At 39.9% G+C, this 19197-nt stretch overlaps 1 protein-coding gene across 2 annotated transcripts; it reads right to left on the bottom strand.

Annotated features, from left to right (window-relative positions):
* Positions 1-1392: 1392 nt before the first annotated feature.
* Positions 1393-18516, bottom strand: GDAP1 (ganglioside induced differentiation associated protein 1). Of its 2 annotated transcripts, XR_008440160.1 has the most exons (8): positions 18186-18516; positions 17745-17937; positions 16345-16518; positions 13858-13952; positions 13281-13395; positions 8215-9187; positions 3165-3331; positions 1393-2241 (listed from the first exon to the last, which is right to left on the bottom strand). XR_008440160.1 is itself a non-coding variant. In XM_053995688.1 (6 exons), exons 1-6 carry the CDS (start codon positions 18234-18236, stop codon positions 8805-8807), a joined length of 1011 nt encoding a protein of 336 aa, XP_053851663.1. In that variant the 5' UTR covers positions 18237-18516; the 3' UTR covers positions 6732-8804. The 2 variants fall into 2 exon arrangements, 1 of the variants encoding a protein (XP_053851663.1); XM_053995688.1 differs by lacking the exons at positions 1393-2241; positions 3165-3331 and having other exon boundaries at positions 6732-9187.
* Between the last annotated feature and the right edge of the window lie 681 nt (positions 18517-19197).

The raw sequence follows: 19197 nt of genomic DNA, 5'->3' as shown, positions 1-19197 counted from the left end.
TGTATTACAGATGAGGTATTCAAGATAGTAAATGTATCTCTGTCATTTAATGTCTGAAAAATTGCCATTTTCTTTTGCAGATTACCACACAAAACTTGCAGTTATAAGTGGTGGAATTGGAGCTCACAGTATTGAAATAAGTTGAAAATATGCATATGTTTTCCTCATGGAAAACTAGTCAGTACCAAAAGTATCTGTCCCATCAATTATAGCTGATGTCAAGCAGCTACTATTACCAAGAACCCTGCTTTAGAGCACATAAAGCTTGATAAATTCTTTGCTTTCTTGAGCTCAGCAAGCAAGGTGGCCAAGAAGGCAAATGGCATCCTGGCCTGTATCAAAAACAGTGACACCAGCAGGACCAGGGCAGTGATCATCCCTCTGTTTTTGGAACTGGTGAGGCCACACCTTAAATACTGTGTGCAGTTTGGGGTCCCTCACTACAAGAAAGGCATTGAGGTGCTGGAGTATGTCCAGAGAAGGGCAATCAAGCTGGTGGAGGGTCTGGAGGACAAGTCTTATGAGGAGCAGCTGTGGTTTTTTAGCCTGGAGAAGAGGAGTTTCAGGGAGGTCCTGCAACTACCTGAAAGGAAGTGGTAACAAAGCAAGGTGGGGGGCAGTCTCTTCTCCCAAGTAATAAGTGATAGGACAAGAGAAAATGGCCTCAAGTTGCACTAGGGGACCTTCTTGGGCTATTGGGAAAAACTTCTTCATGGAAGGAATAGTCAAGCACTGGAGCAGAACACCCAGGGAAGCAGTTGAGTCACCATCCCTGGGAGTATTTAAATATGCGTAGGTGTTAAACTGAGGGACATGGCCTAATGGTGGACTTGGCAGTGCTGGTTTAACAGTTGGACTTGATGATCTTAAAGGTCTTTTCCAACCTAAACGATTCTATGATTCTAGGCTGAAACATTACACAAAGTGCCCACAGCCAGCAGGAGCTGGGGAACTGCAGGTTATACAGCAAACAGCCCAGATTAGAACCAGTCCTGTACAAACAAACATGAGATGAAGGACTGCAGTGTAGGAGAATAAAACTACTTTTAAGGCAAGGTTGTGTGGTGAGATTAATTATAATACATGAAAAAACATAAAATTTGGTAATACCTAATAAATTGTTAATGGAGGCAAGCAGGGAAATTACTGCTATCTTGAATTAGTGTTTTCAGCTGTGACTGAAGTACAGAATCTCTTGTTAAACAGAATCATTATTGAATAAGCCAATGAACCATGTAATAATAATGCTTGTCTCCTCACGTATTTCATCCCCAGCAGAGGTGTTCAGATAAACTCTCATGCACAGAAAGCAAAGTCTCTACTCCTCTACTCCATCAACAAGCAACATCTTGTGATTGCATTTCCCTCTCAACAGCAATGCACACATTGCAGTTTTGCACTTTATCATGTTTGGGTTTATTTTTTAATTAAAAGCCAAACTAACAAAACCAAATGAAGCATAAACCTTAGGGTATCAGTATATGTTAATATAATATCCCATTTATATTTCTATATAAAAATTTATATAAATCTATATATAAATATATCTATATTTATATATATATATTCCCTCCTCCCACCAAGAAGTCCTTTCTGAGTTTCCATTACTACCTTCCCTGTCTCTTTTCTCTCCCATAACATCATGGTGCTGAAGTATATCAGTATGAAGTGTGAGGCTAAAGACCACATTTCAGAATTAATTCTTGCTGAGAGCAGAGTATGAATAAGGTTTTCTTCACAAATACATCTTCAATTAATTTTCTATCCAAATTTAAACAAAATTTTTTCCTGATTCCAGAACTCAATGTGTAAGTTTTCTCCAATACATTACTCCTGGATTGACAGTACAGGTACAGTCATTGATAATGTGTAAACACCAAGGTATTCTCTCATTCCAAGTAAGAGATGCTAGGAACACATTTGGCATCTATCTGCAACCAGCTTAAGGGACTTCTGACTTCAATCACAGCCACTTCTTGCATTAGGTTTGAAGCTTGGTTTGCTTCTCCTCCCACTTGTCACAGAAGGCTGTTGGATTGCAATAAGCCTCTTTCAGTTGCTGCTGGACTTCCACTTCTGTGGGTTGCTGTGGGTGTGGAACTGCAGTCTCAGCCAATGTTGCCAATGTTGTTGTTCTGCCAACCACTTTGGGAATATTTCCATCTCTTACTTTGCACGAAAAAGACACTGTTCATTTCTTATAACACACAAGAGGCAGAACTCTTATCCATTATGCTTCACCTAAGAAAATTAAATAAGCACAGTTGTTTTTTGCATATATATATATATATGCATACAAGAAAGAGAAATCTGTTATCTTTTTATTTACTGGAGCTTCCTTGTATCACAGTTACAATTGGCAGTTAACAACAGAAAAATTAAGTCAGCTATAGATTTTTGGTTCTCTTTCAAATCCAAAGAATAAAAAATTTATGATGCTGTTCTGGAATCAGTCCTAAACATACATTCTTGGACTTGTTTTAAAAGAATTCTTTATTCCAAAAATAACTCCATATTCCAAAAATTTTGATTCAGTATATACTGCCCATATTAAAAGCTTATACAGCTTTTAAAAGCTTAAGTTATGCATATTTCCTTTGTTTCAGAAAGATACCTTGCAGCTTTCATTGTCTCTGTAACAAATAAGTTGATTAAAACAAAACTTGTCAAGGCAAAGTTGTAAAATGTGATTTATGGCATAACGACTTAAAAATCAAATTCAGATCCCATGTAAGTAGATGCACCACTACATTTTTCATAGCAATGACTCATTCCAGATCCGAATTTGGCTCTCTGTTAGAAACTGAAATCTTGATACCTCCATTACTGCAACATCAGCCAATTTTGTTTCCTCTGTAAATTTTAGTGGACTCTGTATTTTAGGCCTGTCTTTAATTCAGGACAATAGAAGGGTGAACAGTTTCTTAAGGTACAAAATTTGGACAAAGAGCATCTGGCACAGACATCCTGTGAGATCTTTGTCTCTGCAAGTATTTCTGTTTGAAGACCTAAAAATTCAAACAATAGGTCTTTCTATTTTTACTGCCTCTGACTCTAGGGTGCAATCCAGACCTCTAATTTGAATTTTTCTAGTTTGGTGTCTAGGCTTGTGTAAAGGTGTTTGAGGAGAGTTACATAGTTCAAAACATGTGCTTTCACAGTACCTGTCTGAACAGTGATCCAACTTAAATATCTGTATCAGGAAGCTGGCTTCACCATGTATTCATCAGAGACAGATATTTCTTCTTCCTTTCATTGATTACAGTTAAATAGTTGAAGTGAGTTACAACAATATGTCCCCAGAAGCAGCAATCCAAAAGCCTCTCTCCACCTGCAGGAAAGCCACACAGAGCTCGGACCACAAGTTACAGTATGGAACTTCTCTGGACAGTTTTTCCTTGGTTTTGTTTAGGCTCCAGAGTCTGGAATTCCTTCCTGTCCCCAAACCTTTGTTTTGCACCTAAAGACATCTCTTCAAAGAGCTTGACATTTGCCAACTTCTGCTAGCTTTTAAACATAGCTGGCAGAGGAAGCAGTGTGGCAGGCCCTGTTCTCCATCAAGTTGCTAGGTGACTGACAGTCTCAGCCTCCACATGTCCAAACTACCTTTTGTCAAAGGAATGGCCTCTGATTTCTGTAAAGGTAGATGTGATTTGTGCTGACAAAGAAGGAGCTTGACTCTGCAACCTACTGCACAGGGCCTGTATCAATGAGGGAGGAGTTCTTGTCTCTGCTGCTGAGTTTCACCTGTTTCATTACAAAGTGGGGGAGAAGGACTCCACTTTCTGTAAGGTGAATGTCTCAGCCAGCAGGTGACAGAACCAGTGGTCCCTCACATCTGGTCTGGCCCTATGAATGCTCTGTTTTCTGCTGCTTACAGAAACACAGGCATCATCTACTTAAATGCTTGAAGTCAGGTAACCTTTCTGAAACAAGCCTTGAATAAGCAATTTTCAGGATGGCAAAAGCTAAAGCTTTCTATTCAGTCCAAATGCAGTAGCATTCAGATTCTGATCTGGATGCTCAGCTAAAATGAAGCACCAAGTACATTTGTGTATATTCTCAAGTCCCTACAGTCATGATGTAACCAATGTTTTCAAATACCCTTATAATGCTATAAGAGTAAATTAGGAAAAAGGAACACATCTCCTCATGGCAGGGGAGTTGGAACTAGATGCTCCTTAAAGTCCCTTCCAACACAAAACTTTGTATGATGCTACAATTACATGACATTTTCATAATTTAAATGCAAATTTATTTTATAAAGGCCAGTAATACAGTAAAATACATAACTGTCAATTAGCTGTTTTTACCAAATGAAATATGAAAGGGATAAATAGGGATACTATGGTGTATATGTATATAGAATATCAATATATATTAGTATGTATCAAGTAGATTCATACTGATTTATGCTATTATGTGTTAGTTTACACAATACACTTTTATATAATTATTTATGAGTGTGTAAAACTATAGTAAATACTAAAGCTGATGTAAAGCACAGAAAGAGTTAGACCTTCAGCTCTGCAAATTCCAACAGATTCTTCCCACAACACTAAGCTTATCCATCGCCTAACTATTTTATGGTGCAACAATTTTAACTTCACATTAAATTAAGCACCATGATTGTAACTTAGAAAGGAAAACAGAAATAAAAAGGCTATTGAAGTATTGTATGAGCGAGTTAACAGTATTGTAAGAACTCTGGCTTCTGGAATTTCCTGAGTTTTGAGTGCTTGACTTTATGACTTGGTACTGCACCAAAACTAAAACTTTCTTTATAAAGAAAAGAGGCAACAAAACCCAGGATGTTTTCTTTGGGATTTTTCTACATGCTTTTGACTTCTTCAGTACATCTTATAAATTGCCTAAGCACAACCTTACACCTCTGTCTAACATCGGCTAAACAGAGAGATAATAAGGAGGCCTCAGCAAACAATAATCTGTCATACACCATATTGCAGAGCACAGTGTGTTCCAGATAGCTAGACCACTACTTTTCACCTTTTTCCATTTGCTGCTCTCTCTAATCCTCATACATTAGGGCATGACAGTCTGCTCTCTAAATCTTAGTAGCTCCTTGCTCCTATAAAATTCAGACTTAAGTAAAAAATGCCTTTAAAAATGTGACATGCAAAAGTGGATGTATGGCTTTGTGAATCTGGAAAAGGAATTTATATTTACTGTACTTACCTTTGTATTCACTCTTGCCTCTTGTCTGTTTAGACATAGGCTTTCCACTGCAAGAGCTCTGTGCACACTTCTGATTAATGCTAAATCATAAGGCTACTTCAAAGTTGGTGCACAGACTACAGGTGTCATAATCTCCTAAAACTCAAATCCTACCAGCTGTCTACTTATCCTAGCAGCTTCCCTGACTTTCAAGATACTGAGAGGCAACGCACGCAAGCCTCACGTACTATTATTTATTCATCTGCTTAACAAGGAAGGAGGCCCAATACAGACTCCTACAGTGCAAGAAAAAAAAAAGGGGGGTCTCAGTTTATGGCCAGACTAATACACATTTAGTCTCACCAAGGACATCAGTGTGAACACAGATTATGTGCTTGTCATGTACCTTACAGAAAGAAGCCCCAGCTGCTGCAGCTCAACAATGAATCAGGAACACACTCAGAAGTGTGGTGGGGTTGGATTTTTTTTAATGGATTAATAGAAAGTAAAAACCTGCTTGCCCTCCTTATTTTTTTACTTATATTTTTTTACTTTATCGAGCAGCTTCTGTTGGACCTCATACATATACAGCTCAGACAGACAACCAAAGAAACAGCACTGTTACTGCTGTTTCCATATATATCCAAGGCAATTTTTAAACTGGCTTAAAAAGTGTTCCAGGGCTTCTCTCCTTGAATAGCATCAGAGTCCTTACAGCAATACTGTGTAATTCTCAAATATGCTTTGTTTCACTGACATAGAACATATAAACCAGATTAGAAAGTAGTCTTAGAATTGATTATTATTATGCAGGTCCCACATAAAGATATGAAATACACCTGATGCATGATATGAGAGTAAAGAGTAAATGAAAAATAGAAGATTGCTTCAGTAACCAATGAAAATAGTATACAGAGCTACCAGAAAGAAAATAAGCCAGGTTGAAAAGAAACTTCACAAGCACAAAAGCTATCCTGCACAAAGAGCCAAATGCAGCATGTGTGCTTCTAAATCTCATCCTATTTTGAGGAATTTAATCATGGATAAGCCTTTTGCTGCCACCTGTACAGAAATCAATGCACAGAGTACTTCAGGGCAATGAAAATAAGTAGGATACTGAACAGTTGAACTAACAGAAAATAAGTAGGATACTGAACAGTTGAACTAACAGACATGAATCAAACCAGGGATCCAAACTTTTCTGCAGTAAAAGTTTTATCCATGCTCATTCTTGCAGATGGCAAGTTTAATTGCTGTTCAGTAACATTCATTTTTATGTGAAATATTATTTTAATTTTGGCCTCTCATTTATCCAGTATAGAAACTACACAAGCATAAGTGGCAGGTGTCAGAGAACAAACCTGTGGTAGAACCACGCAGTTGTTTCCAGAGCTCTGGAGAGAATGCTAGGGCGATGAGGGTGCTCACAACCCTCTTATACTGAGATGACAAACTTTTACTCTGTGAAAAGTAGAGTTTTCCTGCCTCAGAGGCATGCCAGAGCAGAGTCCTGGAGGTCCACTGACATCTGGTGGTCACTTCACTCTAAAGAAGGCTAAGTCATATATATTTAATTTTACTGTGACTTGATCAAATTACATTTTACAGGTGGTCTGACAGAAATACATGCCAGGGAAGAATTAAGTTACAGGTCGTACTCTGTGTTTATTTACTTAGTGGAATTTGATAGCTACAAGTAAATGCAGATGAACTGCAACACACAAACAACAAACTCAGTTAAAACTGCCAGTACATTAATAGCATTGTTGGATTAAACCCACTCTAGAGATAATAAAGCTTTTCCAAATAGAGACATTTAATTCAACAAGTTCTTGAGAACCACTGGATCATGAAATAGAATTATATAAAACTGTCTTTTTTACAAATAAAAAAGCACATTGTTTCCTAGGTAAGATGTTTCTTATTACTGAAAAGGAGTAATGAGATTTAGGTCTACTTTTGCTAGACAACTAGCACAATATTAAATAATGAGCAGGAGTATCCAATAATTTTATCTATATTGATATGTGTTAGAAGGTGAGACTGTCCAGACAGAAACTGCCTCAGTTCTCTCCAGCAAACTTGAGATTATTTTCTTGACACCTAAATGCAATTGTGCAGGGAGACCACAGCCACCAGCACTGGACCAAAAAGGTACTTAGGTCTGTTAGCACTGTTTGTTGATAGGCAAACACTTAAAGATATGCTTTGTTTGTTGCATCTATGTACGACTTGTAAACAAAACTCTGAGGCTTTTGAACATTCATCAAGCATACAAAAGTCTTACTAAACTGTCATAAGAATTTCCAGCCCTTCCAAATGCTTTTTTTTGCTGCAAAATGATTCAAAGTCTACTTTCAGGTAAATGTACATTTCTTGTTGAAAGGGGAGATCAGTTCAAAACGAATAAAACTCACAGCATCTGTTGAGTAGTAGGAAGTAATCAAATTGTTTTTCTACACCTTTCCTGCATGCTACAAGAGGGCAGTTTTGCAAAAAATCAGCAGTACAAATTGTCTCCAAACTTTCTGTGTTTGTCACTTACCATCAACACAACCCCTATCCATAAGTAAATGGATTACTAAATTACAGCTTTACCTTCAATCTAGGCTACCTAACCAGACTGATAGAATAGTGAACTATTTTTAATTAGTTATACAAAAAGGCATTGCTCTGCATATGTTTTCTAGTTGGCTGTGGCACGTTGTGAGCAAGCATTTTATAGAGACACGTGCAATTGCTAATGTTGCCAAGAAGTGTGCAAAAATAGCCAGTGCTCAGAGTGAAACACAAAAGGGTACACGGGACACTCACACAGAGGCAACTGTATCAAGCCACCCCAAAAAAAGCAGCAAATGTGCACCAAGATAGTTTGATTTGATTCTGCCAGAGTTTGAGGCTGAACCTGAAAGGCTTTTAAAAGACAGGTGTCAGGTGTTTTGCTCCCATTTGTATTTCAGCAAAATTCTAGTATCTGTTGTCCAGTGATGCCTCTGGAGAATTTCACTTGTGTGGTACATAAATCACTGATGTTCTTACCTGTTTCAGGTCTTTTCCTGTACTGCTGCATGAACATACACTTACAAAAGTGGCTTCACAAGATTATTTTTTAACACATTCCTAAAGGTCCAACTGCAAATCAACAGACAATAATCAGTACAGAGAAACTTGGTCTTGTACACAACAGGCACAATGTTCCAATTAAATCTTACTCTGAGCATTTAAAGTAAGAGCTATTTTCAGTATTTTAACAATGCTGGTTTCTGCACAATAATGCATTTCATCTACAGTGAAAAGCTGTCACATTGCTGCATATCTATTAAATAAAAGCATTTTAATTAGGTCAGCTACTGGGTAAAGGAGACAATAACCACTTTAATGAAGCACTGTCACAGTTATAGGCCCTTGGCTGAAAAGTTCATCTCTTCTTTCCTTTGTCATCCCCCCAACACATATTTTTGAAAAATATCTCAGCATTGCCAACCCAATTAAACAGCAGCAGGAGATGATTACTCTGTGGCAATGTTCTAATTCACAGACATAATCGTTCTTCTACACTTATATTTTATTGAAGATATTTTCCTGGGGGGCAGAGATGCCCTCCACTCACCACCAGGGACAGACAAGGTCTAAAAATAATTTTGCCTGGTTCTAATCGATAGCACCATGTTGGCAAATCTCTTCCGAAGACACAGGAAAGCGAGATAGCCCACCCCTGCCAGCATGCTGACCAGCAGGGTGGTGCCAAGAACCCTGGGAGCCCTTTTCTTGGCCACACGGAATGCTGTTGGCAGGACAGCTGAGATTAATATATTGTTGACGTGTCCCAAAACTTTGTAAAATGCTTTTCTCTTCACGACACGCTCATAATAAGCTTCCAGGTTGGGCCGCTTTCCATTTCCCCAGTTTCTTCTTGCTAATCCCAGAAACTTCAGGCGATGTAATGTGACAGCAAGTGACACATCTGCCAGACTGAAGAAATCACCACAGAGCCAAGGCTGATTTCCGTCTTCTAAGCAGAGATAAAACATAAAGCATACTAATAAGCACATTTTGTTTAGTGCTACTTCAAAGTACCATCTAATAAAGAGCAACAACACTTCAGCTAAAATATGACTTTAATCAATAAACATTTTCCTAATCCCTGTCCACTCTTTGCATGATCTTGTAAAGTCTTAGCCTCAGCAGCCTGGCCTACATTTGGTAAGGAAAAAAAGATCCCCATTCCAGGATCATAAATTAAAACCCACAGTAAACACTTATTTTCCTCAACTAGATTTCTCAAATCTGGATTAAATTAAACAGGATTGGAAAGGAGGAAAGCAGTTTAGCTTTTACTGAAAAGCTACCACTTGTCTGAAGAATTTATCATCTTGCCTGTGTCACTCAGCTCTATGGCATTCACTCAGGAACTAACTCCAGCTAACTTGTTGAAGGCTTTCAAGCCAAAAAGAAATGGATCAAATGACTGACTTGCTCCAAACATATCAGCCCATTGAGATGACAGAATTTGTCTACCTGTCCCTCTTTTGTGTCTCTTAGACCCCAAATTATGGGAGTTTTACACTGAGATGTTTGAGAAAGGACAAATATTCACACTGCTCACCCCTAGTCAGGAGCACAGATGAAGACCCCAGGTACTCTCCCCAGTCAAAGGAAAGAGGTCAATCTTCCTGGGATGGCTCAGAGCAGGCACTGCCAGACAGCGCCACAATTCACTGTCAGCAATCTGAACCACCACCACCTGAAAGGGCTGACATGTACTGACTATACCAAGAGCTTTTGAAACCCAGGATATGAAACCTGACAGCCAGCACAGCTATCATAGTTGCCAGCATAAGTACTCTGCTCTAGCCTAGATCTTGAATAGGGAGGACTATGCTGTTCTTGTCTCATTTGTAACTTCTGCAGTTCATCCCACACAGCAGGCATGGAAAAATGCTGGCACGAACACTCAGCAGCACCTCTCTGGAAACAGAGAAATTTTGCAGTCTTCTTTCCAACACATTTTCCACCAGAGAAAACCAACAGTTTGGCACAAAGCTGGTACCAGTCCATTTTGACTGGTTATATAGGTCTGGAAGAAAGGCTTCTGTAGAAAAGGAGTGTATCCTGGGTTGCTGAAAGGATACCTGGGAATTCATCCAGTGCATTAAATAAGATGATGGAAAAGACCTAAGAATCTATCCTGTGTGAAAGAAAGATGCCTGCAGTGGTAGTAGTAGTTGAGGGATTCAAGCAATTGCAAGAGAAGCAGGAGCTCTGAGTTTTACCAGGACCTGGAGAAGTACAGATCACAAACCTCCAAAGTAGGAATACCTCAGACAAAATTCCAAGAAGCAATAGTCCCATGTTTCACAAAATCTTGCGATCCCAGAAGCTTTCATAAGCTCATCAATACTGTATCAGTTGACCCCTTGGAAAGGCTACTTAGCAGAGAAAGGAAAGGGGTTGCTGGAAATGGTGGCAGACATAATTTGCTGAACAAAATCCTTCCATCCTTTATGAATTAAAATAAAGAAGAATCTGTGATTCTTTCACTATTGAGTCAGTAGAAAATTTAATCTAGATTTTCAACTGCTGGTTCAAACCTACAGTTGTGATAGTAACCAGTAATTATTACAACAGCTATTTATAGAGCTAAATGCAAAAAGTTATTGATTTGAGCAGATGCAGCTGATATTGACTGATGCTTCATGCAGTTCCCAGTGAAGTCAGGGGAAGGACTCCTATTAGCATCACTGGGAGCTGAACCACACGGTGAATGAGCAGAAGGCTAATTCCATTTAAACAGAATTTAGGATGCTGACATGGTTAAGTGCCTGTGGGTATAGATCAGGGGGAAGGTCAGCATTGCAGATGTCCTTGTAGGAGTGTGTTACAGACCTGCTAGCCACCACAGAGAGGCAGATGATGCATTCTACAGGAGGCTGGCAGAAGTTTCTCAATTTCCAGCCCTTGTACTTATGGGGGACTTCAGCCTGCCAGATGCCTGCTGAAAATACAACACAGTGGAAAGGAGCAGTCTAGGAGATTCCTGGAGTGTGTGGAAGAAAACTTACTCTCAACTGGAGAAGGACTCATGGGTGATGTGGTGGTCAGTGGCCATCTTGAGCATAGCAACCATGAAATGATGGAGTTTTCAGTTCTGGGTGGAATAAGGAAAGGCACCAGCAGAACTGTCACCTTGGACCTCTGCCAGGCAGACTTTGGACTGCTCAGGAGACTGATTGACAGAGTTCATTGGGAGTCAGTCCTGAAAGGCAAAGTAGTACAGGAAGGATGGGCAAGATTTTAGGAGGAATTCTTAAGGGTACAGCAACAGGTTGTCCCCATATGCTGTCAGGGAAAAAGACCAGCCTGGTTAAACAAGGAATTTAGGCTGGAACTCAGGGTAAAAAGGACTGTGTCTCACCTCTGGCAGGAGTGGAGTGCTACAAGGATGTCATGAGGTTTTCCAGGAGAAAATTAGAAAGAAAGCAAGACTTGAACTTAATTTGGGTGCTGCAGTTAAAGACAACAAAAATGGTTTTAGTAAATACATTGGCAGCAAAAAGAGGGCTAAGGAGTGTCAACCCTTTGCTGGATGAAAGGGAAAACATAGTGAGGGATGAGGGAAAGGCTGAAGTACTTAATGCCTTCTTTGCCTCAGTCTTTAACACTAAAACCCGTGGTTCTCAGGATATCCAGCTCTCAGAGCTGGAAGATGGTGATAGGGAGCTGAGTGAAGCCCCTACAACCCAGGAGAAAATGGTTAGTGACCTGTTTTGCCAGTTAGATACCCACAAGTCTATGGATAAAGATGGGATGTGCCCAAGAGTAAGAAGGGAGCTGCCAAAAACTTGCCAATTACTTCAATCATTTACCAGCAATCCTGGTTAACCACAGAAGTCTGTTGCCTGCAACTTAGCAAATGTAATACCCATCTACTAGAAGGGTCAGAAGGAGGATCCAGGAAACTACAGACCTGTCATCCTGACCTTGGTACTGGGAAATGTCATGGAGCAGATTGTCCTGAGTGTCACTATGTGGCATGTGCAGGACAACCAGGGAAACAGGCCCAGCCAGCATGAGTTTACAAAGGCAGGTCTTGTTTGGCCAACCTGAATTTCTTACGCAACCAATGACATGCTTACTGGATGAGGGAAAGACTGTGGATATTATCTAGACATCTGTAAAGCTTTTGACCTGTCTCCTAGAGCATTCTCCTGGGTAAACTGGCTGGGTGGGTACATTCTTCATTGAGTGAAAATCTGGCTGGATGTCCAGGGAGTGGTGGTGAATGAAGTTACATGCAGTTGATGGCTGGTCACTAGTGGGGTTCCCCAGGGCTCAGTATTTGGGCCAGTCCTTTCTAACAGGATAAGAGGAAATGGCCCTAAGTTGTGCCAGACGAGGTTCAGATTAGATATTAGAAATGTTTTTTACTGAAAGAGTGGTCAGGCATTGGAATATGTTGCCCAGGGCAGCAGACAGCAGGATATGGTTTAGGTGTGGTTATGATGGTGCTGCGTTGATAGTCAGGCTAGATCATCTTGAAAGTCTCTTTGAACATTGATGATTCTGTGATTCTGTGAAAAATTTGACTTTCATTTGAGTGGAGGCAGGTAACAGGACTGCTTTTCAAGAAGGTGAGGAAAGAGGGCTGCCTAATGATTAGAGCAATTATTCAGATTGCTTATTCTGCATATACCACAAATATCAGCAAAGTATCTGCACAAGATTATAATAAACCTGTGTTAAACATTAAGGTTGTGTTCATTATAGTGAACTGAAGCCTACACCTATAACATCAACATTCTGTAGTTAATCTTTTTTCTGATTTTGTTGCTAAAAGTACTAAAAAATTGTGCAGCTAATTATACTCATTTTGCTGAAAATGTGATCAAGCACTCTCATGAAACAGTGAGAACTCTCTGACTGGAACAGTAAAGTAAGCTAGTATTTAAAACAGTATTGATCCCTTCTGTAATGTATAGATCAATATACACTAAAAGTATCAAATCCGACACATTAAAAATTGCTTTAGAATGGTGCTGTCAACAAGTTTACTCAGTATCCTCAAACAGAAATATTAACAAGATCTAGCAAGAAAAATTCCTTACCTGGTGTTTCCTCATTTCGCCGCTGCAATTCAGTCTCAACCTGATCCAAAACTTTTTCCAGTTCATCCAGTATTTTCTTTAGGTATTTTATATTATCATGATCCAGCAGTTTAGACTAAATAGACATACAGGTTAGTTATTTAATCATCATACAGAGTTTATACTTTTATCAGAGAAGCTTATACTTAGGGTACTACAGTGTTTGTTCATAAAATGTGATTATTTTCTCCACATAGTCAGATAGATACTACATGGATACTGGTGACCATTCAGAAAACAGAAGAAAACTTTAGAGATGCCAGATATTAAAGTTTGCCTACCCCTGCAGGGTGCTCAACAGCCCAACACCAGCACTGATGTGTACTTACCTTTGAAGTCAGGGGGACCAGTCCAGTACTTCAGCACACACTTGAAGTGTGTAGCTGATCTGAGGACAGACTGTTTCATGCCTTGAAGGGTTAAACCACTGCATGACATTACTGGTAATGACAAGTGAAACAAATGTTTATATTGTGACCAAAAAATCTAACACTAACAAGCTCATAATAAAGGGGCCCATACAAAGGGGTTTCTTTACCTTAAGGCGCTTCTGTTTTGCTATATAGGCATCTTGAAGATCTGGATTTTCTTCTGCAAGTTTCTTCAATTCTGATTCTGTGTTACTTATTTGGCCTAATTAAAAAAGATTTTAAAAAAAGAAAAAAAAAACACAAAGCAAACAAAAAAAGGAATGACAAATATTAGATATCCAGATATACTCATAATGCAACCCACAGGAACTGATCGATCGCCTGTGTACAATATCATACCAAGGAAGTGCTGCTTCAATACAGCATCTGCACCAGGTTAGGATTTAAATACATCACATTTTGGAAAATTTGATTGCTTTTAAATTGACCTACCACACCTTCAGCTCATCAGTTTGCAATGTGACAGTGCTGGTAGGTCCACACTAGGATTTTTTGTCACTGTAGGTCAGAGGCATAATTTCACAGCAAAAGCCTAAACGCCACAGAATATGGAGCCAAGGTGTTTTCATTTAGCTAAAATCTGATGCCAGAGTCTGTGATCCTTTTGAAAATGTTCTTTAAGAACTGTGTGCATGTCCTAGAAGCACATTCATTACATGATTTAAAGACAGAATGATGTGAAAAATTTATTTTACTGATTTCTACTATGCGTGTATAGTCTTTTCCTTAAAATGGGGCTTTGCTTGAAAATGCCATACTTATAAACCTAGAATACCAAAAGACAGTGATTTATAAGTCTTCTAAAATAAGTATTTCTAATCATAAAACAAGAACAAAAGAATAATTATAGAGCATGAATCACCTCTTACTTGTACTTGATAATAAAGTTTGGTTACAATTAAGTCTGATAAATTAAACTGATAAAAATTCTTTCTAGAGAATAACAAACTCACTTTTTTATATATTCATTTCATCATGACTGTGAAAGCCATCCTTCAATATAGTGTGTGAAGAAATTGAAGGATATACTCATACAACTAAAATTTTATGTATGCAATTAATTACTTACTTGGATTCGGTATGCATAAACATAATACACAACTGGCTCATGCTGGCTCATAATATCTAGCAGTCTGAAAAAAATGGTGTTTCAAGCTGAAAATGAAACCATCTCCAACCAGGAGAAGTTTGAACATGCAAAGGAATTGCTAAGAAACATCCACAGGCTTTTCAAAAAAATGCTTCAAATCAAAAAATGTAGGCCATGCTTTATGCTTGAAAAGATAAGAAACCATCCCAATTTAGATGAGCAATAACATTACCTCTGCCAGTATGAACATGTGCAAATTGAGAACAATTTATACTAACTAGAAGCTGGAGCAGAAGAATACATACAGCAAGAAAAGTAGAAGACAATGTTGTAAAGTGAACTGTAATAAAAGCGCTGAGTATTACCATGTGAAAACAGAAAAACTATCCACAATGCCTATGAGTAAAACACAATTGTTCAATAAACAGTTAGCATCCATATTTAGGAAAAAAAAAAACCACAAAACCAGACAATGCACTGATGTAAGAAAATTATTCATGTTCTTGAACAAGGGGGAGTGGCTTTAAACTGGAGGTAGATTTAGATTAGAGATGAAGAAGAAATTCTTTTCTTTGAGGGTGGTGAGGGTCTGAAAAAGATTGCCCAGAGAAGCTGTGGACTCCCTATTCCTGGAAGTATCCAAAGCCAGGCTGGATAGGGCTTGGAACAGCCTGGTCTAGTGGAAGGTGTCCCTGCCTACAGCAGGGACATTGAAACTGCATGATCTTTAAGGTCCCTTCCAACCTAGGCCATTCTATGATTCTGTGATTTTATGACCCCATGATTCTATGTTACTTCAGTAACATCAATCATACAACTATATGGAGAATCAGCTGCCTGCCTTCACTTCTGACAACACAACAGTGTGGCTAGTAAGAGAACTGACTTACCCAAAATTTTAAGGAGAGAAGACATTTTGTTAGAAATTTGATTTCTCAAGCTAACACAATAACACTGTTTATGATATCATGGACTTATTAATAGTATAGATGTATTACATTTCAAAGACTTGCTGTATTTGAGTTTGTTTTACAAAGCATTCTAAAATATCATACCAAAAAAAAAAAAAAAATCAAAAGTATATAAACCACTGACATTGACAAAAAAAAATCAGGGATCTCAGAATGTCATTGTAAAAAGGGTCTCATCATCTAGCCCTGCTGTCAGGAGTTGATACTAGTAGTTCTAGTAGTTCTAGTCCTAGAACTACTTAGATCTTTTGTAATACATTGAAGGAAACATAAAGGCATCAATTAAAAGGTAGCTATGATACAAAAATTATCTCCACAGACACCTCAAAAATAACACTTCCTCTTTCTCATTTTCAAATACCAACAGAATACACAATCAATAAAAAGTATATGCACAAATCATCAAGTACTGCAACTAAAATTCATAAACTGTGCTCAGTATTTTGTGTTTAAGGTGGACTTAAGAAAGAAGATTAATGTAATGCAGCAACCTAAGTAACAGACATTCATAGCTACATACTACCAGTACATACTACGGATTCTGCTGGTAGCATAGGCTGGAATCATGGAGTCCACTGTTAACTCGGGGTGCAGGATGCAGCCGTGTGTGTAGGCATCCATAGGCAAGGAGTCTAAAAGCTCCCTGTAATGTTGCACCCTTGGATAATACATGCTCCCCTCTTCTGGCATTAATCTTGGTACTTCCTCTGCAAAACAAAGTTAAAAATAAAGAAAAGAAGAATCATATAATTGACCAAAATTCATTCAGTCGTGTCCAGCTGGGACAGGTGACACAGCCACAGATAAGAAAGCTTCACTTGTTCCCCAGCATAACTCAATGGTGTGATTGCAGCTTGGCGAAGTGTATATTTGTAGTTCATTTTAAAATTTTTTCTAATTCCAGTTCCTATTTAGCAACTCACACAAACATGTATTTAAAAGGCTTTCAAATCAGAAAACCACTCTCAGATCTGTTACATACATCTAGGAATGGGTGACCATGACATACAATCCTATAATGCTCTCACAGTTGGGATCACCTGAGATCCCAGGAAATTGTTAGGGCTGAAACATTTCTGCTCCCGCAATGATGTAAAAACTACAGTACAGGAATCCTACACAAAGCACAGCTGGAAGTATTCCTGCGCATCAATGAGTTTTTACCCTACCCTTGATCTACCTGGGCCCCAGCTCCTTTTTTGACTAAAAGACAGCACAAATTATGTTCACTCAACAATGAAATTTTCTTCATGCCTCAGAAATCATTGTGCTAAATCCCTGAAATACAAAATGCTGCCATCTTCACACCTATACAAAATACAGCTCTTCATTTCCTTCAAAAATTGAGGCAGGTTTTTTGGTTGTATTTGGTTTTTCAGGGTTTTTTTTAACAGTACAGGCACAAAGAACTTCAAAACCCTGCACACGATCACTTCCAAGGCTTCTCTTCCTGCTTTTTTACCTCTTCATTCCATTTTGTCTCCAAAAAAATTTGCTCATTCTACTTCCATTGTACTACAGAAGATTATTCTGAAATTAAGCATGTTTCTTCTCATCTCACAGAGAATCTGGACCTCCTTAACAAAAGCAGTCATGCAGCTCTGTTCAGTATGTTCTTTTTCATGGCAGTGTCACACCAGGGTTAGTGCAGCACGGTGCTGCTGCCATTTCTGGCCTCTCCATCCTTCCTGAAGGGCTAAGGAGGACAGTGGTAGGTTTTACTTATAAAGGTTTACTCGTGAAGGTGCAGGAAAGCCTTCAGCTCATTTTAGAGGAGCATGTTTTCAACCCAAACTGTTAGCTATTAAGAGAACCTGTTTATTTTATTCTGCCCTGAACGAAGAGTCCTGCAGTGACACAGAGCTGCCCCCAGCATTGCTGCAGCCGACAGGGTGAGGGGAAGAACCACATACTGAAATGCCTGTGCGATTACCATCTACAAACGTCGCTTCAAGGTAATCAATAATCTGCGTTGCCTCACAAATGATGTTTTCCCCATGGATCAGGACGGGTACTTCTCCAGAGGAACTCAAGCGCATGAACCACGGCTCGTTGTGCTCGCTCAGTGGCAGGTTCACATCGCGCTCCTCGCACTTCAGCGCCTTCTCGGCTATTGCCAACCGCACCTGGAACGGCACCGCCGGGGTCACCCGGGCAGCATCCCCGCCCGGGCAGCATCCCCGCCCGAGCAGCATCCCCGCCCGGCCGCTCTCCCGGCCCCGCCTCGGCGCACCCACGGCCACCCCCCTCCATTCTCCATCCCTCATCCTCCATCCCCCATCCCTCCCGCCCCGATACCGCCGCGGGCGCGCAGGGGCTGTGGGCATGGCAGAAGGCTGCGATCCGGGGCCCCGCGCCCCCGCCCACCCCTCACCTTCTGCGAGGAGAAGGACTGCGTCCAGTGGTACAGCACCAGCGGCGCCATGCCCGGCTCGGCTCGGCTCGGCCCAGCTCGGCCCAGCTGGGCCCGGCTCGGCCCGCGGCGCCGGGCGGGGCAGGAGGCAGCGCGGGCGCGGAGCGGCGGCCGTGCCCGCCCCGCGCTGATCCGCTCTTAGAAATTACCCGAAGGGGATGCCCGGGGGATGCGGAGGACAGCCCCGTCTTCCCCCCAACCTCACTGCTCGGAGGACAGCCCTTCCGAAGGGGAAACCGCCTGCACAGCCGTCTGCAGCATCCCCTAAGGAAGCGCAGGAAGATGGATGCGCAAGTAGGGAAGGTCACATGTCAGGATTTAGCCTTTTATATTTATTTGGGTTTTGTTTGTTTTTTTTTTTTTTTTTTTTTTTTTTAAACCAGTGCTTCCAATATGAATTTCAGGGACATCAGCAACACATGCCTGGGGAAAAAAAAAAATTAAAAAAAAAAAAAAAAAAAATTACCGTAAGTCATCCTGAATTGGACCCCGCAGGCAAAATTAGTCTATTGCAAAATGAGTCATAGCAAGAAGGAACAAAGCTTTCAAATAACTTCTTTTGCCTCCAGATGTGTTCTTTCAATCTCAAGACAAAGTTTCTTAATTTTTTTTTTTCTAGGCAAAATTAGAAAATCTAACAGTTTCGCAGGGCTTTTTTCATTTTCCCTGTGTGTAGCAAGGTCCTTTCTGAAAAGCATTTGATAATGAACAATGGCTTACATCATCAGGAAATGCTTCCTCTGTATTTTACACTGGAGATGGTTTAGAAATGTGATTGCTGAGAGTAACATCAGACACTATAAGCAACAGCAAGTAAATTTTAGCAAAGTAAAAAAACAGTGAGATTACAGAGTGCAGAGTATTGTTCTCTTCATTCTGACTGCTCAATTTCCAGTAAAAGCGACAACTTCAGGTAGGCCTGATAACTCAGTCCCATGTGCCATTTCTAAATAACAGATGAACCTCATGATCA

This window comes from Vidua macroura, chromosome 1 (genome assembly GCF_024509145.1).
Source record: "Vidua macroura isolate BioBank_ID:100142 chromosome 1, ASM2450914v1, whole genome shotgun sequence".
Classification (NCBI taxonomy): Eukaryota; Metazoa; Chordata; class Aves; order Passeriformes; family Viduidae; genus Vidua; species Vidua macroura.
Note: the sequence above shows the minus strand (reverse complement) of the source record. Positions and strands in the feature narration are given on the sequence as shown.

Excerpts from the sequence above, each read along its gene's own strand:
- GDAP1 (XM_053995688.1), bottom strand. The coding sequence starts at position 18,236 with ATGGCGCCGCTGGTGCTGTACCACTGGACGCAGTCCTTCTCCTCGCAG. Across the intron at positions 13,953-16,344 it reads TGCTACCAGCAGAATCCGTA|GCCAAATAAGTAACACAGAA; the intron begins GTATGTACTGGT and ends TTTTTTAATTAG. Across the intron at positions 9,188-13,280 it reads GCGAAATGAGGAAACACCAG|AAGACGGAAATCAGCCTTGG; the intron begins GTAAGGAATTTT and ends ATCTCTGCTTAG.